At 53.4% G+C, this 25144-nt stretch overlaps 1 protein-coding gene across 2 annotated transcripts; it reads left to right on the forward strand.

The window, feature by feature from the left end:
• The first annotated feature begins 3350 nt into the window (after window positions 1-3350).
• On the forward strand, window positions 3351-24586 carry IGF2BP2 (insulin like growth factor 2 mRNA binding protein 2). 2 transcript variants are annotated; one of them, XM_059479228.1, is made up of 17 exons: window positions 3351-3540; window positions 4014-4074; window positions 12784-12832; window positions 13153-13204; window positions 13679-13742; window positions 15017-15289; window positions 18814-18948; window positions 19089-19211; window positions 19729-19864; window positions 20022-20150; window positions 20622-20645; window positions 21184-21252; window positions 21467-21583; window positions 21830-21904; window positions 22112-22243; window positions 22549-22662; window positions 23088-24586. In XM_059479228.1, the coding sequence occupies exons 1-17, from the start codon at window positions 3351-3353 to the stop codon at window positions 23181-23183; spliced, it is 1839 nt and encodes a 612-aa protein (XP_059335211.1). In that variant the 3' UTR covers window positions 23184-24586. The 2 variants fall into 2 exon arrangements, with proteins under 2 accessions (XP_059335211.1, XP_059335212.1); XM_059479229.1 differs by having other exon boundaries at window positions 20625-20645.
• Window positions 24587-25144: the final 558 nt, after the last annotated feature.

Consider the following 25144-nt stretch of genomic DNA (forward strand, 5'->3'; position numbering starts at 1 on the left):
TAACACAGACACTAATTTAATTACCCAGCCGTGCCAGTCCCTCCACCTCAGCATTCCTGACTGTTGCAGACTTGGAAACTTCTAAAATCCAGTGAGTAGTGAGTAGATTTTCACTGATGTCCCAGCAAAGGGTGAGCAAAATGGTTGAAAAGCATGGATGCATTTTCCAACCAAATTGTGAATTATTTTCTCAGCTCTGCTCTTCCTGTCTCCCAAGGTGGGCTGCTTCCATGCCAGTCCTTCATGCTCTTCCCTCTCCTCCATAGCAGCTGCACCATTCTCCAGCTGGGAGGATTCTAAAAGCCAAAAATTGCATTTCAGACAGTTCATCACCAGCACATGAGGGAAATTTGGGATCAGGCCCAGCCTGGAGCTGCCTGGTGGCTTGCTCAGAGTGGTGAGGGGCAGGTGGGAGCTGCTCTGGCAGCATGTCCCAGTCCACTGTGCACAGTCATCTCTGCCACAGGCTGGGGAGAACAAAGGACAGCAAACCAAGTCCTTTCCTTAAGGAAATGGGTTCATTTTTAGGACAGGGTTTACTCAGGGCTTTGTTTTGGCACTGCCTGACCTGTGCAGTCTCGGCAGCCAGAGGTGTCCCCCATGGAGCAATGAGCAGCTGCATTCCCACCTTGTTCCCAATCCCAACAGTGCAGGGGTGGGATGAAGCTCTCCTGAGATTCTCTGTATGATGAATAGTGAAAAACATCCTTAAGGATTCAGGGAAAACTTGCAGGTCAGAGAGGTGAGGTGGGTTTCTCCTGGGCCAGGTCACTGAGCTTTTCCCTCTTGGATTACTGCAGCCTCCTGGGGTAACTCCTGGGGTAACCACATCCTTGCTGGCTCGAGGCAGGATCCTCCCTCCGCCTGCTGTCCTTTCTCCGTCCTGTTCCCAACACCCTCTGGGGATGTGGGATCCAAGGAGAGATCCCAACACAGCTGCTCCATTAGCAGGAGCCCAACCAGTGCCCTGAGTGCAAGTCCCAGTAAGACCAGTCTGCCAGAACAGGGTGATGGAATCTCGTGGATCCCAACCTGCCTGCTGAGACAGGCTTACCAAGGGTTTGGGATAAAATGGAGTTGTGGGCCAGACTGTTTCTCCTGAGCTGGGAGGAGACTCAGGAACCCCCTGGGCTGGCCCCAACATGGATTTGGTAGTCCCAGATGTTTGCCTGACCTCCTCCCAAAACCTCCAGCTGAGGAACAGCATCTCCTGTTCCTCCTGTGTCCAGTCGACCAAACACTCCGGTTTTTTCCTAGTTTGTCCTGTTTTTTCAAGGCAGCCCTTCACACACAGTGGGTTATCCTGTCCTTCTCCAGACTAAACAAACCCTCCTTCAACCTCTCATGGCCTTTTGCTCATTTTATCAGTCTTGCTGCTGCATTCCAGACTCATTCCATGCCAGCATCTCTTTCCAGGGAGGAATGATTTTGCCTACAAGGCTACCCTTGGAAGATGCTTTCCCTTTCCTGCTGGATCCTGCACCCCTTTTAGGACCTTTTTTTCCATCTGGTTGTCACCTCTCCAGCTGTTTTGTACCAGTGCTCTGAAATCTTCTTCCCCAAAGCACAGATTTCCCTTGAACATCACATCTGGACCAAGACAGATCCACCCAAACTGGGAAACAGTATCAGCTCCATAGGGTTGGGAAAGCATCTGCAGAAGTTTGTTGAGCTCTTTCTGCAAAGCCAAAAATCAGGGGCAGGAGGGATGAGTTCCTGCAGGTAACTCCTCTGTTACATCCAGCTCCAGCAGAAGGCTGATTTGAGGAGTAGTAAATGAGTATTGCATCCCGTGGGCACTAATTAATCCCAAAATCTCATGTTTCTCCCACTGCTTCCCAGTAGCAGTGACCTCACACAATGAACCAGCAGCTTCCTACCCCATTCCTGCCGACAGCTCATCCCTGACGAGGCAGGAATGACCTGAGCAAGATCTTTGAAAAGGACTTTATCAACCAATTTCAGCCTAAAATCACCCCAAAAAATGTACTGGGGATGGAGGAGCTGTGAGCACCAGTGACAAATGACAGCCAGGCAGGAGCTGCACTGAAAGCAAAGCCAGAGAAATCGGAGGAGAAGGATTCTTCTGGCTTTGCATCATCGCAGCCCAACCACATCTATTTTTGCTGTAGGCATGGCATTGAGCACCCGTCACCGCTATTCCTACTCCATCCATCTCCGTATGCCAGGCAAGACTGGCAGTGGGATGGAGCAGCAGGAGGAGCGGTGCTTTAAGTGTCCTTAATTGCCTTAAAATCTGGGGAAGTCAGATTATTGCCCTTCACCCCCCAGCACAGGAAGGGACACCTGGCCCTGCACACAACGCTCTTCCAAGAGCACAAGGCCACTTGTCACCCACCCAGCCAGGATTATTCTGCCCCTTATTTCTGCCTCCAGTCACGTCCTCGATGCAATTCCACAAGGATTATGCTTTTATTCTCGAAAGGAGAGAGAAAAATGTCACTTAACCTGCAGGCAGATGGTGACACCAACTCCTGGTGACCTGAGGACACCCTTGAGGCTGCAGGAGCCATCTCCAGCGGGCAGAGAACGTGCACAGCTCATGGCTGGAGTGTCTGGCACAGGCTCGGCATCTCCTGGAGCCTTTCCGACAATGGGATCACACGCAGGGATGGCTGGTTGGATCTGGCCAGGGAAGGGTTCACACATTCTTGTTTTCCAAAAAAAAGCACTGTAAAAACATTATTATTTATATTATTTATCATGTTTGTGTATTTGTTTTAATTGTATTAGGTAATTATGTAGATAAATATATAAATATAAAGATGTATTTCTTATTTATTTTCTTTGGTTCCTGAGTGAAAAGGTTTTCATCTCCCTGAAGGAACTCCTGAAGGGTTGGGGCTGCTGGGCTGTGGTGGTTTCCAGGGCAAAGGGGTTGGAGTGGTGTGGGGTGGTGGGTTCAGGCCAGAGGGAGGGATTGGGGGTGATGGGGTACGATGGGGTGCGGGGCAGAGAGCTCTGTGCTGATGACGGGGTGCGGGGGTTTAGGGGCAATGGGGTTCAATGGGTTCCGGAGCAGAGGGGTCGGGATGCGGGGTGCGGTGGCTCGGGGGTGTTGGGCGCGGTGCGTTCCCCTACAGAAGGGCGGGGGGCTCTGGGCCGGTCCCCCCAGCCCACCCCGTCCCCGCGGGGGTCTGGCGGCTCCACCTGCCCCCCCGCGGGGCGGCCCCGGGGCCGGGCCGGGCCGGGCTCCGCCCGCCGCTGTCGGAGGCTCCGCCGGGCCGGGGCCGGTGGCGCAGAGCGGGACCCTCCCGAGCCCGCGTCCGTCCCGCTCCCGGGAGGGGAGGAGCCGGGGGGCTCCCGGGGAGGAGCCCGGGGGGCTCCCGATGAGGCGCCGGAGGATGAACCAGCTGTACATCGGCAACCTCAGCCCCGCCGCCACCGCCCAGGACCTCCGGCAGCTCTTCGGGGAGCGGCAGCTGCCCCTGCCCGGCCAGGTCCTCCTCAAGTCCGGCTACGCCTTCGTGGACTACCCGGACCAAAACTGGGCCATCCGGGCCATCGAGACCCTCTCGGGTGAGCGAACCCCCCCCGCGCCCCCCGCATCCCCCCCGCGACCCCCTCATCACCCCCCTCGCCGCCCCCTCCCCGGGCATCTCCCGGTCCCCCCTTCCCTCCCTCCTCTCCCTCCTTCCCTCCCTCCTCCCGCCCCGGCTCTTCCCGACCTCGCCTCTATTTTTCGCTGATTTTTTTCTCCGATTTTATTGGGAGCCCCCGGGGCGCGGCGCCCCCGGCCCCGCCGCCCCGCCGCCCCCCGCGCCCCCCCGGGGACCCGATTACGAGGTGCCCAGCCCCAACTCCCCGGGGGCGCCGAGCGGGGGGGACCGGGGCGCCGGGGGGCGCGGGGGGCGCGGGGACAGCCCGGGAGGGCCGGCGGCTCGGGATGCGGTGGGACACGATGGGGTGGGATGCGGTGGGACGGGATTTGGCGGGGGGATGCCGCCGTGCCCCATCCCGGGGGGATGCTGAGCGCCCCGCTGTCTCCGCAGGGAAAGTGGAGCTGCACGGCAAAGTGATGGAAGTGGATTATTCCGTGCCCAAAAAGCTCAGGTAACCCCGCGGCGTGTCCCCCGCTGTCCCCCCGGTGCCCGTGTCCATCGCAGCGTTTCGGGGGGCGCTCCGGGATGCGGGGGACGGGGGGGCGGCGGAGCCCCGTCGGTTTTACTTTCGCTCCGGAGCGCGGCGCGGCGGGGGAAGGAGCTGCCGGCCCACGGCCGCGTTCCCACGGTGGGCACCCCCGTGATGCCCCCTCACCCCACGCTCCCGGGGAAAACAGCCGCTAATTTAGCAGGAAAACACGAGAAAACCCCTTTCCTCCCACTTCCCGCGGCGCGGACGGAGCTTTTCCCGGCAGCGCAGCCACCGCGCCCTTAGGCTTATTATCTTTAGTCGGTAATTAATCAATTTCCCCTCTCCAAACACCTCATCTCCCCGCTTTATCCAGCGGGAGAACCCCAAAACACGAAGCGTGTTTTATTTCATGCATCGCGGCGAGCGCGCCCTCTCATTCCCACCAGGTGCCCGAGGCCGGGCTGATGGGCACACGCGTTCCGCAGGGAAAACAAACCCGGCTCCGTGTGGCGTAGCCTCATCCCGAGGTTTATTCCCCCCCGTCATGTGTCGGGATAAAAGGCAACAACAACAAAAATAAAAAACCCCCACGGGCTGCTCCGGGCGGGTGATTTGGCTCGGCCGGGCGCGGAGGCTTGGCCTGGGCTGGGAGCTGGGGTCCGGATTTGGCCCGGGATTGCTGCTGGGGTATTAATTTGGAAATGACGGGGGGGTTGGAAATGCTGTTGTGTAATTGAGGCTTACGGGGGGGGAATGGCTCGTGCCCGGCATCACGTGTGCCGGAGTGGGATTTCGTCTTCGGCGAGGGATCTGCACGCTCCCCACCTCCAAAAAACCATCCCGAGGAGCCCCCCAGGCATCCCCAGGTGTGGCATTTCCCGGCCAAACCCCTGCAGCAGCCTCAGGATGGGCCGGCCGTGACTTTGGAAGAGGGATGGAGGCAGAAATTGCGAGTTTGGGGCCGTAGTACGCAGCCAGGGCTCGACCTTTACCGTGTAGCCGGGGATGTAAACAAGGAATTCATCTTTAAATTCTCCGTCGGGGCTGGGGCTGGGGTGCGCCTGCTTTCCCTCCCGAGTTTTAAAATTAGAAAAAAGCCATTTAACCGGCCCAGAAATAAATACTGATTTATTTTACATCGCTCTGTGTTCGGCTGGCTCCAAGTTTTCTATTCCCAAGTTTCTTCCGATTATTGAGATCTAATTTAAGCCGGTGTCTTTTTATGCCCAGCTCCAAAAAAATCTACCCTAATAATTTATATTAATATCCCCAGTTTGGGGGGTTGTGCCTTGATTGGGTTTTATAGATTTTATTTCGATTATAGATTTTATTTTTGTAATGTGATTTTTGGCAGGGGACAGAGCCTCACGTGGTCGTGTTTATTCCCCCCCCCCTTTAAATTCGTAGAAAATCCAGTTTTTATGGTGGTGGTTGAGTCCCGGAGAGACGCTGGGATTTCAGGGAGTGAAATGGTAAAAATCCCCCCGTTGCTGAGATGAATTTGGGGTTTTTGATTTGGAGAACCCGAGCTGGGCTGGCTCCCATCCCTCGGCATTCCTGCGTCACGGGGATGTGAGGAGGTTCCCTCCGTGCCCGACTTCACCTGGAATGTTTAATTTTTACATTTAAATCTAATACAAATATATAAATCTAATGTATGTATAATGTAATCAGTAGATTTATATACATATAAGCGCATTTGGAAAAGGAACCGGCTGGAAAACCCCTGGGACATCTGGCCACGGGAAGCAGGGAAGGGAATTCCTCGAGGAGAGGCGCTGGCACGGGGGTTGTTTCTGTTTCTCCGAAGGCAGGAATTAAATGTGACAGTGGTGGGAAGGAGCCTGAATCCTGCCCAGCCCATCGATTCACCTCCCACGGGTTCCAAATCAGCCCTTCTGTGCCATCCCAATGGTCTGGGCTCCTCTAGGAAATATCCAACAGCCTCAAAAAATTTTGTTTCCCCTTGTATATATCATGCCTTAGGGAATTAAAGAAAAAAAAATCACTTTATATTTTATATTTTTACCAACATTTTCAAACTTTAAATTCTTTTAAAATTGATTTTGAACTCAGCAGGAGTAAGGAATACTTTTTTTTTTTTATTTGCTTGAAGCAATCCCACTCCAAGAGTATTTTGCTTTTGGAGGGTGGCCGTGGGGGAAGCAGCAGCATCTTCCTCCTTAAAGATTGGTTGTGTATTCCTAAAATCTTAAAAAATCGTGTTAATGGAAAAGAAAGATGGAAAAGAAAGAACATACAAAGTTATATAAAGAGGATTTTAGAAAAGTAAAAATGTGAAAAATGGGAAGTAAAACTCAGCTAACCCAGTGCTGACTTGTATACAAGAATTGTATTAAATGAGGAGTTTAAAAAGTAGCAGAGTTCCAGTTATTGTCCCCAAACCAGTCAAATTTGGAGGGTTTTGGTTGTGCCTTTTAATTTCTGCTTGTGCCATAATTGTCAGAAAGGAGAAAGGAAAGCATGAGGGAGATGTGAAGAGCAGTGAGGGGAGCCTGGAAATCACTGAAATATTAAATTACTGTATACAAATACCTCATTATGTCTAAAACTTGGGTGGTTTGTCCCAGATAAAGGTGGCTGAGGGGGAGAGGTGCTGGTGCCTGCCCGAGTGGCTTTGCTGGGGGTGATTTTATGGCACTTTCTCCTGTTTGAAATACAATTACCCTTAAATAATTATCTTTTGAGCACCAATTCAATTCTCCTTTCTGCGTGGTTTTGCTTTATTGGTTATTTACTTATTTCCCTGTGCTTTTCAACCCAGAAATGTTGGTGATGTTAAAGCTGGTGATGAACATCCAGGCCCTTTGTTCTTCCTCTGGACACCCCATCTTTGCTTCCCTTATCAATAATTGCTTGTCGTTAGTGAGCTGCTTAATTAGCAGAGAGGAATTCCCGTTGCTTTGGCAGGAAAAGCCCCTGGAACCTCCCCATGTGTGCCTGGAAATGCTCGCGGGGAGCAGAAAATTGAATTTGGGGTGCTAGGAGTGATGCTGCGCTCAGACCGAGTCCTGTGTCCTTAAACAGATACATCTAAAAACTTTTAATATGTTATGTATTGATACAGATTAACCATGTGTGGTGGTGTGTTTAAAGCATTTGGTATCTTTTGTGTAGATATAAATAAAAGATATGATGTGTATAAAGATACTACATAAAAGTTACATATATATATATTTTATAAGTATAAAATATACTTCTAGTACATAATTTTCTATGATATATGTGGACTAGATGAACTCTAAAGTTCAAACCCAAACCACTCTATGATTTTATATTTATGTATGTTTATATGAAACATTCATGTAAAGATATTAAATTGCATAAAATACACAAAATATTCCTATGTAGTATATAAAATTTTATAAGACATATTTATGTACAAAAAGAGAATTTATATATATATATTTTTATATATATCGATGTACATATGAAGTTGCCAGGGCAATGTTGGTCACATCCAGGATGGGAAACCCCACTCCTGCTGCCCACTGGATGTGAGCCCAGTTTCCCATAGGTCTGGGATGCTGTTCCCAATGGGCTGGCCAGGAGAATCCCCTTGGAACTGATCCTTTCCCAGACTGCAGCACTGGCTCTGGATGGGGGTGACGCCACTGCTTGTTTTATTTTTGTTTTTTAATTAAATTTTATTTTATTTTATTTTATTTTATTATTTCATTTCTATTTGCAGGTGTAGGTGAACTGGGAGTTGGTGGTGTTTGAGTTTTGGTTTTCTTTAGATTCCTTTCCACGTGGGTCTTTGCTTCCATTAATATTTTATCCCTTCTTTCCCTTGTTTATTTACCCCCATTTCCTTTCCGTGATTTTTTCCCCCTTCTTTTCCCTCCCATTCTTCCCCTCCTATTTTCCACCTCTTTCTTTCCTCCTTCTTTCCCCCCGTTATTTTCTTACCATTTTTTCCTCCCCTCTTCTTTCCCCTATTCCCCCTCTTCTTTTACCCCCCTTTCTTTTCTCCCTTATTTTCTCCCCTTTTTTCCCTTCTTCTCTGCCTTTCTTTTCCACCTTCTTTTTCCATTCATTCTCACTTTTCCTCTTTCTTTTCTTTCTTTTCTTTCTTTTCTTTCTTTTCTTTCTTTTCTTTCTTTTCTTTCTTTTCTTTCTTTTCTTTCTTTTCTTTCTTTTCTTTCTTTTCTTTCTTTTCTTTCTTTTCTTTCTTTTCTTTCTTTTCTTTCTTTTCTTTCTTTTCTTTCTTTTCTTTCTTTTCTTTCTTTTCTTTCTTTTCTTTCTTTTCTTTCTTTTCTTTCTTTTCTTTCTTTTCTTTCTTTTCTTTCTTTTCTTTTTCTCCCCCTCTTTTTTTCCCCTTTCATTTCCCCCTTTTTTTCCTCTCTCTCCTTTTCCACTCTTCTTTCCCCCTTTTTCCCTTCCCTTCCCCCTTTCCCCCACCTTCCTTTCCTCTTCCTTTTCCCCCTCATCTTTTATCCTCTTTCCTTCTTTCCCCCTTCATCTTTCCCCTCTCTCCTTTTCCTTTCTTTCCTTTTCCACTCTTCTTTCTCCCTTTTTTCCCTCTCTTCCCCCTTTTCCCCACCTTCCTTTCCTCCTCTATTTCCCCTTATCTTTCATCCCCTTTCCTTCTTTCCCCCTCTTTCTTTCCCCCCTTCTTCCTCTCCCCCCACCTCTCCCATTTATCTCTTTCCCCATCATTTTTCCCCCCTCTCTTTGTTTTTTCCCCTCTTTTTTTTGGTGCCTTCTCCTTTCCCCCTGCTCCTCCCCTCCCTCTTTTGTTTTCCCCGCGATCCGATGGTGGCAGATGGGCCGGATTCCCGATTCCCCTCCATCCCCATTGTTGATCCACGCCCGGGGCCGGACCCTTTTCCAGTCCGGGGTTTTTAATTCCTTAAGAGCAAAGCCCCCGGGCTGGGAGGGGAGCTGGAGCAGCCGCAGCCTCCTGGAAACTGGGGCAGCTCTTTAATGCTCGTGGAGCTGCTGCTGGGTGGGCTTGGGGTGCACCAAAACTCCTCCAGGACAGCCCCAGCAAGCCCAGAAAATAAATGTGATAATGAGCAATCACAAATCCAGCATCCACTTCCCTCCCTGCCCGCTCAGGGGGCTGTTGGCTCAGCCTCCGAGCTGGGAAATTCAGCTGGGACAGAGTTGGGTCCCTGCCTGATGATGGGAATTTTTTTTTTTTGTAGATGTTTTCTTGCCTGGGACAAATATTTCATAAAGCAGGCAGAGCCCCCACTGGGTTTTCAGCATGTTTTCCCTTTGCTTTTTTTCCCCAGTTCTCTTGAAAATTGATTTTTATGGAAAACAGGAGGTGGCAGAGCATGTGTTCTCTGCCCTCAGCACTGATCTGAGGTGGAAGGTGATAAAATCCCTTTAAGCTTTATTATAGTAAGATATTACAAAGCATGAGTAGGAAAAAGATCTGTGCTTTTTAGGGCAGAGAGTGCTGAAGCCATCCCTTATATTCCACTGTATTAATTAGGTACCATTATATATTATTTTTCTATATTTTTAATTATATTACTATATAGCATTATATCACAATATTAATTTATTATTGGATTACTTTGTTGAGGTTTTATTATTATATTATAGAGCTTATTTTGAAGCCAGCTTGTTTCTAGTTCCAAATTTGTGGGAGACAAAGCCCCTCTGGAGTTTCTTGACTAAGAAGGGATGGGTGGGGCCAACAGGGAAAATCCAGGAAGGATTGTGGATGTTGGGCAGGGAGCTGGTGGCTCATTCTCATTTCACAACTTCATGACGTTTTTATGCGTGTCCTTCTGTGTCCTGGGATTTTGAGGGGGTTGTTACCCACTATTTCCCTGGAAGCCATGCTGGAAAAGGGGGGATTTTGCCAAAACCCCCCTCAATCCTCCTGATTCTGGGGAACAAACCCCAAGTTTTAAAGCTTTTCATTTTACTGCATGATTTCAGCAGGTGGAGGTAGCAGTGGTGATGCTGACAGGGCGTGGATGGCTGGGGGTTGGTTTTCCATCCCCTTTCCCTGCAGGGTTGTGATGCCAACCCCATGATTCTGCTCTGGTGGGTGCATGAGAGGACACACAGCCCCATCCTGGGTTATTTCATGAGCCCACTTTACCTCCTCACTCACATTTTTATGCTTCTCCTTCTGTGTCTCGGGATTTCAAGGGGGTTGTTGCCCTCTCTTTCCCTGGAAGCCATGCTGGAAAATGGTGAATTGTGCCAAAACCCCCTCAATCCTCCTGATTCTGGGGAACAAACCCCAAGTTTTAAGGCTTTCCTGTGTCACTGCATGATTTCAGCAGGTGGAGGTAGCAGTGGTGATGCTGGCAGGGCGTGGATGGCTGGGGGTTGGTTTTCCATCCCCTTTCCCTGCAGGGTTGTGATGCCAGCCCATGATTCTGCTCTGGTGGGTGCATGAGAGGACACACAGCCCCATCCTGGGTTATTTCACGAGCCCACTTTACCTCCTCACTCACTGCTCGATCCTCCCTGTGCTGCCGGCAGCTCCTGGCACCCAAACCCTGCTCTGGGGTGGAGGAGCTGCTTCCTCCTCGAGCTGCTGGTGAGCAGGACCAGTTTGGGATCAATTTAGAAGGGAAAAAAGCAGCTGAGGCTGGTTTCTTCAGCCCTTGAAGCTGCTGAGGAAGCGAGGTGGGTGTGTGGAGGAAGAGGCAGAGGGATGCAGCTCTCCAGGTTATCTGAGGGCACTCACCACAGCAGGGCCAGTTGCATCACACAGCTGAGTGTTTTTCCCCCATCTGGTTGTTAGGATTTATTTCACTCCTTAAATTCCCACCAGCCTGCTGCAAAACGGGGTGGGTGAAACGTGGCCATCGTCAGCTCCTGTGCTGGTGTTGTGTGCGTGCCCTGGAGTCAACCCTGGGGTCTGGGAAAATGCAACTAAAACAAAAACAAAATGAAAATAAAGGGTTTTTCTGCCACAAAGTTCTCCTGGGAGTGGTGTTGGGAATGGATGAGTTCTTCCCATGCCCCTGGGAATAACTCACCCACCTGTCACGGCTCCAGATGTGCATCCCTGGCTCCATCAGTGGTGGCTGTGTGGGGTCCAGCACTGCTTCAGCCAGGTGTGCAGTTACAAGAGCCATGAGCACACCCAGGAGGAGCAATAACCTTGTCTTCAATGCTGGGTGGTGATGTTGAGCTGCTGGGAATGCTGCCCATGGGAGCTGAAGCCTGAGTGCCCTTTGGGTGCCTTTAGGTGCTGTGCTCTGGTGTGGATGTATGTTGGAAGTGGGAATATGCTGTCGTGTCCCGTTGGGAAGTGGGGTTATGTGGCACCTGCTGTGGTTCTTCTGTTTGGGTGTTTTGGGAGGGTGAGGCAGCGCCTGGGGAGACCAGGGCTGCTCTGGCATCTCCCCTGGCAGAGGAGTAGGGAAATTATGGCTCTGGAGCAATTCAATTCAAGGCAGGGCTTTTCCAGGAGTGGCAGAGGGATTTGTCCAGCTGCTGTGCTGGTTTCTCTTGGATGTGCCCCTTCCAAGTGCCCTGTGTCCCCTGGGCTTTGGGGACAGGTGGGCTGAGCCAAGTGAACCCCAAATGGAGAGCAGCTGTGGGATGCCCAACCTGGGGCACCCCAGTGGTTCCCACGTGGAGAGGAGGGTGGCTGTGGTGATGCTTTGGCTTGGAGCTGAGCAGGGGCACCTTGGGATGAAGGTGCCCCCCGTGGGTTTGGGTCTGGGGGTGACTGGGCAGCGTGTCCAGCTCTCTCCAATGGTTTGGGACTGGCTGGGATTTGTTCAGGCCTTCTGGCCTCACAGCCTGGCACCCACCATCTCAGGGGTGAGATGTGTCTCTTGGGGGTCACTCCAACTCCCAAAGTAGGAAAAGTTGTTTGTGATAGTTTTCATGTTTCTATCAGTGTAGAAACATTTTATACACTTATAAGGTGTTAGTTGTGTTTCACCTAGGAATAGATTGTTATGCTAATGAACAGCTCTCCCTAGGATTGCTTTCACATGGGAGCTTGCAAAGGGCTACCCTGACAAGGAGAGCAGCCTTGATTTTTTGAAGCCTTTCTTTCTGATTTTCCTACCTTATGGCAGCAGGGTGGCTCGTGGCTCAAGGCTTGGCTGGATCCTGCATGGATTGGGCTGTGTCAGAACCTGTCACTGCCCAAGCACATCTCACAGCCAGGCTGAGGAGATGTCTGGGGGCTCTTTACCCTTGGGAAGCCTTGGCAGGGCTTCCTGTGCAACACAGCCAGGGTGGCAATGAAGCCATGGCTTCACCAATTTGGAAACTCAGGCTTACAAGGATATTCATTTGGGTTTCCCCAAGGAGAGCAGCCCCACGTTGCTGGGAAGTGGTGAGGCTCAGCTGGATGTGCTTTTGGAGAGCTCCCCTCAGGGTTTAGCAGGGCTGGCCTGGCCAGGCTGGGGTCCTGTCCCAGCCCAGAGCAGCGTGGGCAGGGCTGTCTGTGCATCCCTGTGCGGTCATGGCTCCTTTCAGGAGGTTTCCTTGGAAACCTGACAGCCAGCATGAGGAGGGAGCGTTCCAGAGAGAGCTCCAGCCCAGTGGTGACCAGGGCACAGCGAGGAGAAATGGCTCTCCCCGGGGCTGGGCTGCCCTGGCTCGCTGTGGGGAGGTGGGATGCTTTGGGAAGCTGTCACAGCTGCTGTGTGATTCCCAGAGAGGCTTTTCCCTCTGCTCTGAGGTGCCTGCAGACCCTAACCCAGGGCTCTGTCTTTGCAGGAGCAGGAAGATCCAGATCCGAAACATCCCTCCCCACCTACAGTGGGAGGTAAGAAGTGGCTGATCCCAAAATCCCCAAAAGCATCCCGTTCATCACCTTCTCCAGCAGCATGAGCTGTGCTGCTGGAGCACATGGCCTGCACGTGGGCCACCCTTTAACTTCCCAGTAATGCAGGGAGGGAGCCTGAACTGGGCTCCAGCTCCTGCCTGCTTTTGGCTGGGGGCCAGCTTGGAGTGCTGGGTCAGCTCTGGGATAATGGATGATGATGGGATGCAGGTGGGTGGTGCTGGAGGGTGTTTGTGGGGGGAGTGGGCTCCTGCCCTGCCTGCCTGGGGCCTCACCTGCCCTGTTTGCTGCTCTGTCCCCAGGTGCTGGATGGCCTCTTAGCTCAGTATGGCACAGTGGAGAATGTAGAGCAAGGTAAGATGGTCCAGCATCCCTGCAAAATTCCCAGTGCTGCTCCCCAGCTCTGCCCAGGCTGCAGGAAGCCCGCTGGGATGAAACCTAGTTGGATAACCAGACCAGCAGCACTGGTCTGAAATGGGTTTTGGACACAAACCCTGCTGGTGGGATGATGTGGGCTGTCCATCCACCATCCCTGGGAATGCCCCTGGTCCCCGAAAAATTGAAGGAAAAATGAGCTGAGTATAGCTTGGGATCCACTGGTGGGTCAGGGATGTCCAGCCTTGCATTCTGCTTGGATCCAGCCCAGTCCTTGTGCTGGGGGTAAACACAGGGTGCCCAGGGGAAAACAAACACAGGGTGCCCAGGCATGCCATGGGACAGGCATGTCCCTGCCCCCATCCCAGGTGTATTCTCCACTCTGGAGCATGCTGAGAGCAGCAGTGGCACCTCTCCCAGCCCTGCTCCAACTCTGCTTCTCTGCTCCCACAGTGAACACAGACACAGAAACTGCCGTTGTCAACGTGACCTACGCCACCAAGGAGGAGGCCAAAGTGTGAGTGGGGTTTGTTTTGGTTTGGTTTGCCCATGATTTCACACCACACCAGCTTTCCCAAGGCGTCCCAGGTATCTTCCAGGCTTCTCTAACCACTGGGCTGTCCCTTGGCATGGGAGATGGGGTAGTACACAATATTTCAGAAGTGGAAATATGGTTCCAAACAATTATTTTGTTCCAGTCTTTTAGAGACCTCAGCCCTGTGCTGGACACCACCCAGTAAGGAATGAGCTTATTATTATTAGTGGCCAGGATTTTTTTTTATATGGTCAAGAGCAGATCCCAGGCCCCAAAGAGCTTTTGTGAGTCCATTTGTTGATGGATATTCTGCCAGCTTCCCATCTGAGCTGACCCATTGTGGCGTTGGATAACTGAGGACGGAGATGGGGACAGGGATCTGCTGGTCCAGGAGGGCAGAGCAGAATCCGTCTGGTGCCTCCAGCCTTGGGTGGATGTGCTGTGGACCAGAGATAAAGATGACATGAGTGTCTCAGAATCATGGACCCACAATGATCACTGAGTCCCAATCGTGGTCCTGCACAGGACAGCCCCAAAAATCCCACCATGGTCTTGGGAGTTGTGGCAATAAAGGAAGACCAAGAGTTTCCCCAGCAGAGCAGTGCTTAATGCTTTGGGATAAGGGGCTTTTTTGGACTTAGGAAAAGGGTGGTGGAGCTGCAGAAGTCCTCAGAGGATGTGGAATTCAGGCCTGGCAAGGAGCTGCCTGTGATGCAGGTGGGATGCGGTAGGAGCAGGGAAAGCTGGAGCCACGCAGGGTCATGGCAGATGCCAGCGTGGCCAAACATCACAGCTGAGGAGGGGCTTGGGGGATGGAGAGTCCAGGTGCTGCCTCCCAGCGTCATCCAGCTGGGAAGGGAGATCCCGACAGAGGGGGCACCACGTGCTGCATCCTTCTCCCTGGTGCCCCAGAGCTGCTCTGTCACCTTTGCCATGTCCAAAGAGCCCGTGAGACCATCCCCATGCTGTGTGGTAGCTCCAGGTGAAGGGGCCGGTCCCGGGGCTGCCATCCCACCTCTGCTGGGGGGAAAAGTCATGTGCCAGCTTTGGCATGGCCCACGTGGAAGGGGATGATGTCTCACCAGGTTATGGGGCTTGCTCCTGGTGGGAAAAGTGTGGGGCTCTGGCTTCCCATGGCCATGTTCTCCAGACTGGGGAGGGAAGAGGATGCAAGTTGGGAAGGGCCCACGCTCTGCATGTGGTGGAGGTGCTGGAGGGGAGCCCCTGACCACGCCCTGCACCTCGCTGCCTTGCAGAGCAATAGAGAAGCTGAGCGACCAGCAGTTAGAGAACTGTTCCTTCAAGATTTCCTACATCCCGGATGAAGAGGTGAGCTCCCCTCCGCCCCCCCAGCGATCCCGCCGCAGGGGCCACTCCTCCAGGGAGCGGGGCTCCTCCCCAGGGGGCTCCTCACAGCCCAAACAGCTCGAGTTCCCACTGAGGATGCTGGTGCCCACGCAGTTTGTTGGTGCGATCATAGGAAAGGAGGGCTTGACCATAAAGAACCTTACTAAGCAAACCCAGTCCAAGTAAGTACTTGCAATGGTTTTGTTTTCCTTCCCTAGGGTGCTGTAGGTCCCAGCTCGGGTTCTCCCTGCACTGGGGGGCTTTGGAGTGCCAGCCACTGCTGGTTTCGTGGGGTGGTGGCAGAGCTCAGGTGCTGAACCGATCCTGCTGGCCAGGGTGGTCTGGGTGCTGCAGGAGGGGGATGCACACTGGAAGAAGGCCTGGAATGAGTTCCTAAAGCCTCACGAGAGCAGCTTTATGGGATGAGGCTTTAGGGAGAAATGGCAAGTTTGGGGATCAAATCCTAAAGGTGAATGCTCAGTGCAGTGGTCTTGGTTCTTATGGGATTTGCTCATCCTGCTCATCCCATACGGGCTAGAGATGTTGAGGGGAAAGGGACACTGTGGGAGCATTGCAATGAGAAGGATGGGCTTTTGTAACTGTTTGAAGCCTTTTTTAGCTATTAACGTGTTTATTTTTGAACTAAAAAAGGAAAAAAGCCAAAAAAGTGGGGTTGTCATGCCAAAGTTTTCCATGTTTCTCTTGTTGCTGTTCTCCTGATCTCACCGCTCATTCTCTGCATGGTTTTCCTGCATGGTTTGTTCCTGCCCAGGTGTGTTTGTGTTTAACCCCAAGCTGTCTTCTCCTGTGCTCATCATCCTGCACCTGGTGATCCCATGGGACATAGGAGTCCTGTCCCAGAGCATCCCAGTTCTCAGAGGAGTTTTTAGAGGCAAATCTTTGGTACTAGTGTGGCTGGAGGTAGAAAGAGGAGCCAAACCCTGGTGCTGGGTTGGCAGGAAGAGGTTTGTATGGAAAGAGGAGCAGAGGAGTAGGGAGAGGAGCTCTTGGAGCCTGGCTTGCTCACCTGGTAGCCTGGTGAGCAGATCCTGCTTGGCTGCAAGCCCTTCTCCAGGTGAGTCCTGGTGGGATGAGCAGCAGGTGTAGCTGTGTCCTCACCCCCCAAGAATGGAATTTGCCCTTTCCAAGCCCTGAGCCTAGCAAGGAAGGTGGGAAGGTGCCAGTTTCTCCCAGCCATGAAACCAGATGCTCTTGCTTGGAGCAGTTTCTGCCCCTGAATTGTCCCTCCTGGTGGGGTGGCTCCGTGTGCCTGCCCTGAAGACCTGGGCCATGGAGGAAGGTCGTGCTCAGTGCTCTGCCCTCTCCTGCCCTGCCTGCAGGCTTGGGTGAAGGGAACCCTCAGGAATCCATCCCAGGCAGCCACAGGAGCCCTGTCCTTCACTTTGGGTGCCATCCCACCCTCTGTCCCTGCCCTCATCTGCCAGTGATGATCTGAGGGTGACATCCTGCTGCCCGGCCCCTGCTACTCCCCAGAGCGATGCTGGCTTCTGGATTCCTCTGGTCACGTTGGATTTCACCCCTGGTGCCACTCACAGAGATCCCAAAGATGCTTCTGAGCCCAAGGAGGCAAAACTGTGCCCAAGCTGAGCCGTGTTTTTCCAGGAAGAAAACCAGACCAAGACCTTCCACAGCCCTTGGAGCTCCATGAAGAGAGGATCATGGCTACCATGGCTATCCACTGGGATAACCCTACAGGCACACTGTGTTGTCCACCTGGAGACGTGTGTCCCTCTGAAGCATTCCCGCCCCACCCTAAGGTCTCTTGGAGGCTTTTCCTGCTGCACCATTGGCAAACCTGTCCCCCCAGCCCTGGTCATCCCTCCCTGCAGCACCTGGTGATGGGGTGAAGGTACTCAAAGTCTCCTTCTCCATCCTCCTGTTGGAATGGAGCAGTTCAGCAGTGGCACTGGGATGTGCTGGCAGCTCCAGAACTCTCCCTTCTCCAGCTCTCTGGGGTGAGATGTGCCTGAAAGCAGTGACCCCTTCCTGGCATCCCTTCATCTCTCTGGCAAGTGAGCTCACGCATCCGGACATGGGATGTGTCTTCTCTTGAGCTCATCCTGAATCTGGTGATCCCATGGGATGGGTTGGTCAGCCTGGAACCTGGCTTGTGCCCCTTTCTGAGGCTTCTCCAAGCTCCTCATCACCTCGGTGCCTCCATTCAGCACTTCCCTGGCACTTGTTTCCTCTCTGGCATGAAGGCTCAGCCGTGTTCTCCTCTCCACCAGCCTCAGCTGCTGCGTGGCTCCCATCTGTGGGGTTTGTTAGGATTCCTCATCAATTCCCCCTACCTTGGGAGCATCAGCCTGGTCTGTCATCGCCTCATGTGGCCATCATGGTGTGTTCACCCTGTTCCCATCAAAGGGGTGGCAGTAAGTGTCCCTGTACCTGCTGGGAACGGATCCTCCAGGCCAACCTGATGGAAGTCCGTGGCTGGGAGCACCAACTGAAGCCATGGAGATCTGGAGAGATGGAGCCTACGAAGGGAACCACGCTGTCTTCCCTCCCTGTTCAGTGCTTGGATGGAACCACTTGGGGTCCCTTTGGAGTCCCTTCTCCCAGGGAAGGCTCTCCCAGCTGCTCCCCTTCCACCATCCGTGTTCCAACGTGCTGGCTCTTGAAGAGTTGACCTGTGCAAACCCACCTGGACTCCAGCGTGGCACCGTGTGGTGACTCTGCCCCCCAGCCCTTGGCCTGGCACGTGCAGCACACCCTGGATGATCCCATCAGGACAGGACCTTGGAGATATGCCCGGAGGGGACCCCAGTGCTGGCAGCATTCCAGAGTGGCTGAGCTGCCACTTCCACACCTGCTTGGAAGACCTGCAGCAGTGGCAGGGACGCCACGGTGGTGGCCCATGGCAGGATGGCCGCAGCACGGCATCACCGTCCGCCGGGAAGAGCGCGCGGATCATCGCGCGGAGAAGACGCAAGGGTTCCTCCCCCTGTAGCCCAAGGCGCGTGGTCGAGGTGCGGGAGTCTCCTACCCTGCTTTCCTCTCTCCCTCTCTCTCAGGGCTTTGCCAGGTACGGTTGAGCGTGAGGAGCGAGCTGGAGGCCGTGCCTCCTCGCGCCATGAGCCATGAGCTGAGGGAGGAGCAGAGGAGTAGAGCACGGTCCCTGCCGCTGCGCACGGGAGCCTGCTGGTCCCCCCGGGAAGGGCGTGAGTACCAGCGCTGTTGTTGCCGGGTGCCTCCGTGTCGGGACAGACAGACGCTGCCCACGGGTAAGTGCTCTCTGCCCAAGGTCGCTGGACAGCCTCGGGTGTTGTGCAGAGAGAGGCGGAGCTCGGCAGGGCCTCTGATCCCGTCTGCTGCTCCAAGCGGGGCCGGCGGCAGAGATGATGATGATGATGATGATGATAGACCAGGTTGCTCAGGGCTTTTGTCCAGTTGAGGATTTGTTCTGCCCCCTCCATGCATTGGTTGATGTTGTGACACCCCTCAGCTTCCAGGACCTCGGGTCCTACAGGCAAATGTGGTCCAAATCTGATCCAAACTGCTCAAAACCAAACACTGCCTGGGCTTGCGTGAGCCAGGTGCTGGTAGATGCAGCTGACACCCAGGCTCACCCCACAGCTTGAGCAAGTGTTGAAATGAGTTTTTCTCAGCTCCTGAGCTCTCAGAACCCTCCGTGTGACCCCAGGCCCATCTGAGGGGCTCCTCTGTGCTGGTTGTTTCACCACAGGGTTGACATCCATCGGAAGGAGAACGCCGGCGCTGCCGAGAAGCCCATCACCATCCACGCCACGCCAGAGGGGTGCTCGGAAGCGTGCCGCATGATTCTGGACATCATGCAGAAGGAGGCTGATGAAACAAAATCGTGAGTGCTCCTGGCTCAGTCACAGCATGGTGGGACCCCGTGGTGGTGGTCCTTCTTTCCAACACATTCATTGTACCTGTGGCTGGAAATTTCTGTGTTGCTTGACTTTAGATTTTGTTTTTTTTCTTAATCCATTTTAGAGCAGAAGAGATTCCCTTGAAAATCCTGGCACACAACAGCCTGGTGGGGAGGTTGATTGGCAAGGAGGGCCGCAACCTCAAGAAGATTGAGCAGGACACGGGCACCAAGATCACCATCTCCCCGTAAGTTCCTGTGACAGGACTATGGGGAATGGTCAGACAGCAGGGTTAGATGGGATATTGGGAAGGAATTGTTCCCTCTGAGGGTGGGAGATTGCCCAGAGAAGCTGTGGCTGCCCCATCCCTGGAAGTGTTGGACAGGGCTTGGAGCAATCTGGTCTAGTGGGAGGTATCCCTTTCCATGGCAGGGGCTGGAACTGGATGCGCTTTCATGTCCTTTCCAACCCAAACCATTCCATGATTCCATGATTCAGTGAAGTCCTGGTGGACACCAGGCCACCCCATTCTGTCCAACATGGTACAAGCAGTGCTGGAGCTGGAAAACAGAGCAGCTGTGCCCTCCCATGTGCATTCCCTATCCCAGGTGGATGTCCCTCATCCCAGGTGTTGGGCAGGGAGAGGGCGCATAGCTCTCACTCTGTCCTGTGGGGAACCCTTAGCTGTGATTTGAGCTCTCCCGGGGTTTTCCTTGACTTGAAGAAGGGATGTGACCGTGTCTCTGGATTTTCCCATGGGGCAGCTTGCAGGACCTGACCATCTACAACCCCGAGCGCACCATCACGGTGAAGGGCAGCACGGAGGCCTGCTCCAACGCCGAGGTGGAGATCATGAAGAAGCTGCGTGAGGCCTACGAGAGCGACGTGGTGGCCGTCAACGTAAGCCCAGCCCTCCCTGGGCCTGCTCCACTGCAGGCAAAAATTCACAGTGGAGATCAATGTGTTACAACAAGGGTTGGGCCTCGCCCATGCCTGTGTTGAGAAGCTCAGTTCTCCTCCACCTTTCACACCTTTCTCCATGTCTTTCCTTTCCCAGCAACAGGCCAACCTGATCCCAGGGCTGAACCTTAGTGCTTTGGGCATCTTCTCCACAGGGCTGTCCATGCTGCCATCCACCCCCGGGGCCCGGGGGGCTGCAGCTGCCACCCCCTACCACCCCTTTGCAGTAAGTGTGGCGTGTTCCTGGTGCCTGGAGCTGTTGGGTTTCGGAGCCACCTCATGGGGAGTTCTGACTCTCAGCCATTTTGGGGAGGATGCTCATTGCAGCAGCAAAGTGGAGAGGACAGGGAATGAAGGTGGCAACCACCGAGAAGATCAGATGCATCCCTGGGTTGTGCTGCTCTGGGTTCCACCAGTGTTTAAGGACTGGCTGTGCCCCAAGGGTGCTGCTCTCTGAAGAGAGCATGGAAAAACCATGTAGGTGGTCTTCAGTCCTGACCCCAAGGCCACCACTGGCCTGAGGTGACAGTGGGCAGGGATGGTGCAGTGCCAGGAGAACAGGATGGCCAAGGTGCTGGTGGAGAAGGTCCATCTCAGGTCACTCAGGCACCATGGGCTGCCTCCATTAGTTCTTCAATAATTTGTTCTGAGCTGTGGGTTAATTTACCTGTGCTGTTTTCTTTCCCTACAATGCCAGCAGCAGAGCGGGCGGAGGAGGACGGTGAGTGCTGGGAGGATGTGTGGGGTGTGTGGGGTGGCTCTGGAGGGCTCCAGGAGGGTTGGTTGGTCACTCTCAGCCTGTGGACAGAGGGTGCTGTGCCTGAATCCACAACCTTTGGGAGACAGCTGTGGGAATTATTTATGTGGGGTGTGATGGAGAGGAGCAGGACAGGTCTCCTGAAAGGCAGTGTTTGGTGTGGGGTCCTTCACCCCAAAGCTTTGTGTGGCCTTTTTCAAGCCCCCTGGTGAGGCCAGAAGGAGATCTTTTTTTCTGATACAAACATCAGCAGGACAAAGCCAAAAAAGCAGCAGTGGGGAGGGACTGGGGTTAACTGGGAGCTCCCATCCCCATCCCAGCCTCGTGTGTGCCATAGGCACAGGATCCGGGCTGCAGCTCATCCTTGGATGTGCCTGTAGTCACTGTGTTCCTCCTCCTGGTGGTGACACACTCCCCATGTCAGGGTGGGGGTGTTGGGAAGGGGCTGGCACCTTGAGGACATCGCTGATGTCACTGCCTCTCATTTTCTCTCCCACCACAGGGCTCCTCAGCCTATCTGTCGAGTCTGTACAGAACCCCCCCAGCTGGAGCCTTCCCCCATCAGCATCCTGTGAGTTTCCCTTCCCCAAAAGTGCCCTGGCACCTCCTGCCATGAGGTTTTCCCTTGGGCACCTTGTGGGAGGGCAGGACCACAACTCAACTCAAGAGAACCCAACCCAACACAACCCAGCCCAGTACCTCTTCAAGGCTGGAGTGCTGGCAGGGGGAGCAGCCCCCTGGCCCAGCTGTTCCCCTGACCCTCTGGCTCTTCGTGCCCTTTCCAGGTGCCGGAGCAGGAGGTTGTGAACTTGTTCATCCCAACACAGGCAGTGGGGGCCATCATTGGGAAGAAGGGGCAGCACATCAAGCAGCTGGCACGGTTTGCTGGCGCCTCCATCAAGGTGAGTGGGAATGAGGGGCTGGGTCAGGGCTTTGTGCCTCAGTTTCCCCTTCCCACTGCTGAGGGCAGAGAAGGGAGCCCTTGGTGAATGGTTTTGCTCCTCAGATGAGTAGAAACCAGTCCTGCAGCATCCTGATTGTCACCACTGCTTGGGTAGGGGAGTGTCCCTGAATGGGGGGGTGTCCCACAGAGGGGAGGTCTTGCCCAAGGAGGTGTCACACTCACACTCCTCCCCATCCCTCTGCAGATTGCCCCAGCAGAAGGTCCAGATGCCAGCGAGCGCATGGTGATCATCACAGGGCCACCCGAGGCTCAGTTCAAGGTATGATGGCCACAGGGTGGGAGCTGGCTTGGGGACATGGTAGGGGCAAGGTGAGACCATCCCTTTGGTCCCCACCATGCCAGGAGGGCTTCTCAGCTTGGGACCACGGTTTTGGGACCACATCATTGCCTGTGGGAATGAAGGGCGCAGCAGGCCACCTCCAGGCATCTGCCCACCACCTCTGTGTCCCTTTTGTGCCCTCTCCAGGCCCAGGGGCGAATATTTGGAAAGCTGAAAGAGGAGAACTTCTTTAACCCGAAAGAAGAAGTGAAGCTCGAAGCACACATCAAGGTGCCTTCCTTCGCCGCCGGCCGTGTCATCGGCAAGGGTGGCAAGACGGTAGGTGGGGGTGTGGGGGGGTCCCACCTGGCCTGGGAATAGAGGGCTGGACATCCTCTATCCATCCCCCATCCATCCCCCATCCATCCCCTATCCATCCCATCAGCTCTGGCCGGGTGCTCTGTGCTATCAGTGATGTCTCAGTCCCTTTGTCCTGGCGGTGGCTCTTGGATGGCCATTCCAAGGGAACAGGATGTGAGCCACAGCAGCCTGGTGCCGTGTCCTAGCTCAGAGCTGGGGTGGTTCCAGCAGTAGAGGATTTTGTCTCTTCCCCAGCAAAACCTGGATCTCTGTTGTTTGCTCAGGTGAATGAACTGCAGAACTTAACGAGCGCAGAAGTCATTGTGCCGCGAGACCAAACCCCGGACGAGAACGAGGAGGTCGTCGTCAAAATCATTGGGCATTTCTTTGCCAGTCAGGTAAAGTTTGGCCATGGCTCTCCCAGCATTCCCAGGGTGAGGAAGGCCACTGAGCACAGTTTCTATGTGCTGAAACCACTGAGTGGTTTCTGTGCACCCAGGATGCACTGAAGGGGTTTTTGGCTGTATTAAAATTAAAGATTGGCTCGATTCAGCCAACATCTGTGCCTTGGACACGAGGTGAGAATGGCTCCTGCATCCCACCTGGGTGCATCTAACCAGGCTGGATTCATGACTGCAAGGGCATGGTAACACCCCAAAATCTTGAGTGATAGAAGAACAAGCCAAACCTTTGCTTTAGCAAAGCAAAAGTATCACAGCATCACACGCCTGGCCTGGTGTTAGTATCTGCAGGATTGTGGTGCTGTAGGGTTGGTGGGGGCTCAGCTCTGGTGTTGCTACCCCATTTCTTGCCCCCTTTGCAGACTGCCCAGCGCAAGATCAGGGAAATCGTGCAGCAGGTGAAGCAGCAGGAGCACAAGCACGCTCAGGGAGCCGTGGCCTCGCAGCACAGCAAGTGAGGCTCCCGCCAGCACCGCCCGACGAATGTAACCCCCCGCCGCCAGCGCCGGCCCCAGCAGGTCAGGGGACAAACCAAAGACCACCGAGCCCCCCAGCTGGCAGCCCGGGGCACGGGGGGCTCTCTCCAGCCCGCAGCTTCCGCCTTACTCCACCGCCTCCCGCGCCGCTCCCCACCGGTCAGTCGGACTGACCCAGGCAGAGAGAGGTGGTTTTTAGTTTGGAATTCTCCCCAAACCTGCCCATTCCACGCCCGAGGAGCTTGCCCGGCTGGGGGGGCCACGGCGCTCGTTAATTTAGAATTAATATATGAGTAACGGAACTAACGCCGATTTTTAAGTTTTGTAAGATTTTATTTTTTAACTCACTTTTTAAAATGTTTTTGGGGGAGGGGGGGATGTTTGTTTTTAGCAAAAGCAGGCTTTTCTAGAGGTTTAATGGCAGGAGCTGGTTCATTGGTTCTCTAATGCACCGTAGAGCAGAGCTGTAGGATCGCCAGCAGGGAAAAAAAAATACTGAATAAGTGTTAAAAAGCAATTTCTGAAGGGCTGTGAGAAGAGCAGGGCCTGTAGGAGCCAAGAAGATTCCTCGTGTAGGAATTGTTACTCTCCTTCACCCTTTCCTCTTTGCTTTGGACTCCGCTCTGTCCCCCCTTTCTGTCTGTCTGTCCTCTCTCCATTGCTGCCCAGCACTGACATCCCTGGAGAATGATGGGCAGCAGCAGCCCTGCCTGCTTTGGACTGGGATCTTTGAGGAAAAGATCCCTGTTGCAGGGAGAGGAGGGGGAAATGGGTGAAAAAAACACATTTACAAGAGGTTGTCAGCCCAGAGCTGGAAAACCCAACCAGCAAAATTGGCTTCAAATGAAAAATAACCCAAATAACCCTCCCAACACACACACAGAAAAACTACCTCAGGTTTTCGTACCTCAGCACCTTGCGCTTGTGTTGCCCTTTTAGAGATTTTTGTATGCCTTGTAAAACTGATAGTTGGAGCATTTTTTTATTTTTGTAATAAAAAAAAACCGAGTTGGAAAAATGATCTCGACCAAGTCAGCTGCGAGGTGGAAGAAGGAAACCATCCCCTGTGTCCCAGAGCTCTTCCGTAGTCTCCTGCAAGCCGAGAGCCAGTGGCTGTTCCTTCTGAGAAAGCTTGAGAAATAGTTAAAAAGAAAAAAAAGGGAAAAATAAAAAAAGCCAAACACAGTAAAAAAAAAAAAAAGGGTTTAAGCAAATCCAGGTGATGGATGGAAGCGGTGAAAGCTGACGGGCAGAGCAGGGATGGGAGCGGAGGCGCCGGTGCCAGCGCCGCTCCCGTGGGCTGCGAATCCGCGTTTTCCTCTACTGCAAAGTGTTCTGTGAAAACCAACCTGAGACACCAACAAAGAGAAATATATCCAGCTAACCAGAGCCTGAGCCTGCTCTCTGTTGCTTTCTTTGGGGTTCCTTGTGGTGGTCACGGCTGGGAGCTCCTCCCTGGTGCCCAGTTCCCTGCTGCCAGGGAGGGAAGGGCTGGATGGGGTTGTAGGCAGTGCCAGGTGTAGTTTTACCCTGGGAATGGGAAGTGTTGCCATCACAAAGCCACCTATCCCCTCCTGCACATCCCTGGATGGAGCATCCAGTGGGGAAAGGCACCAAATGGGACTGGGATGGCCTTTGGGGGCAGGGTGGGGCTGCCTGGGATGGTGACAGGTGCCACAATGAGGGACTCCCCCTCCATGAGCCCCAGAGCCAGGCTCTTCCCTCCCACCCCTCCAGCATAAAGAATGCTGCTCTAGTGGCAGCTGGGACAGTCAAAACTGCAGCCCCAAACAGGAGGAACCAAAGGGAAGGGTGAAAAGACACCTCAATCATTCCCAGCTGCTGCATCCTCATGTTCAGATCTTCTGCATCCTCAGGGAAGAATAATTATCCCTGATTAATTATTTGTAAGGATAAAACACAAGTGTCTTTGGAATTGTTCA

The sequence above is a fragment of the Ammospiza nelsoni genome, chromosome 10, assembly GCF_027579445.1.
Source record: "Ammospiza nelsoni isolate bAmmNel1 chromosome 10, bAmmNel1.pri, whole genome shotgun sequence".
Classification (NCBI taxonomy): domain Eukaryota; kingdom Metazoa; phylum Chordata; class Aves; order Passeriformes; family Passerellidae; genus Ammospiza; species Ammospiza nelsoni.

Bases quoted from the DNA above. Each gene is read 5' to 3' on its own strand.
- IGF2BP2 (XM_059479228.1), top strand. From the start codon at position 3,351: ATGAGGCGCCGGAGGATGAACCAGCTGTACATCGGCAACCTCAGCCCC. The intron at 20,646-21,183 runs GTGAGTGCTGGG...CTCCCACCACAG, and splicing joins AGAGCGGGCGGAGGAGGACG to GGCTCCTCAGCCTATCTGTC. The intron at 21,584-21,829 runs GTGAGTGGGAAT...ATCCCTCTGCAG, and splicing joins TTGCTGGCGCCTCCATCAAG to ATTGCCCCAGCAGAAGGTCC.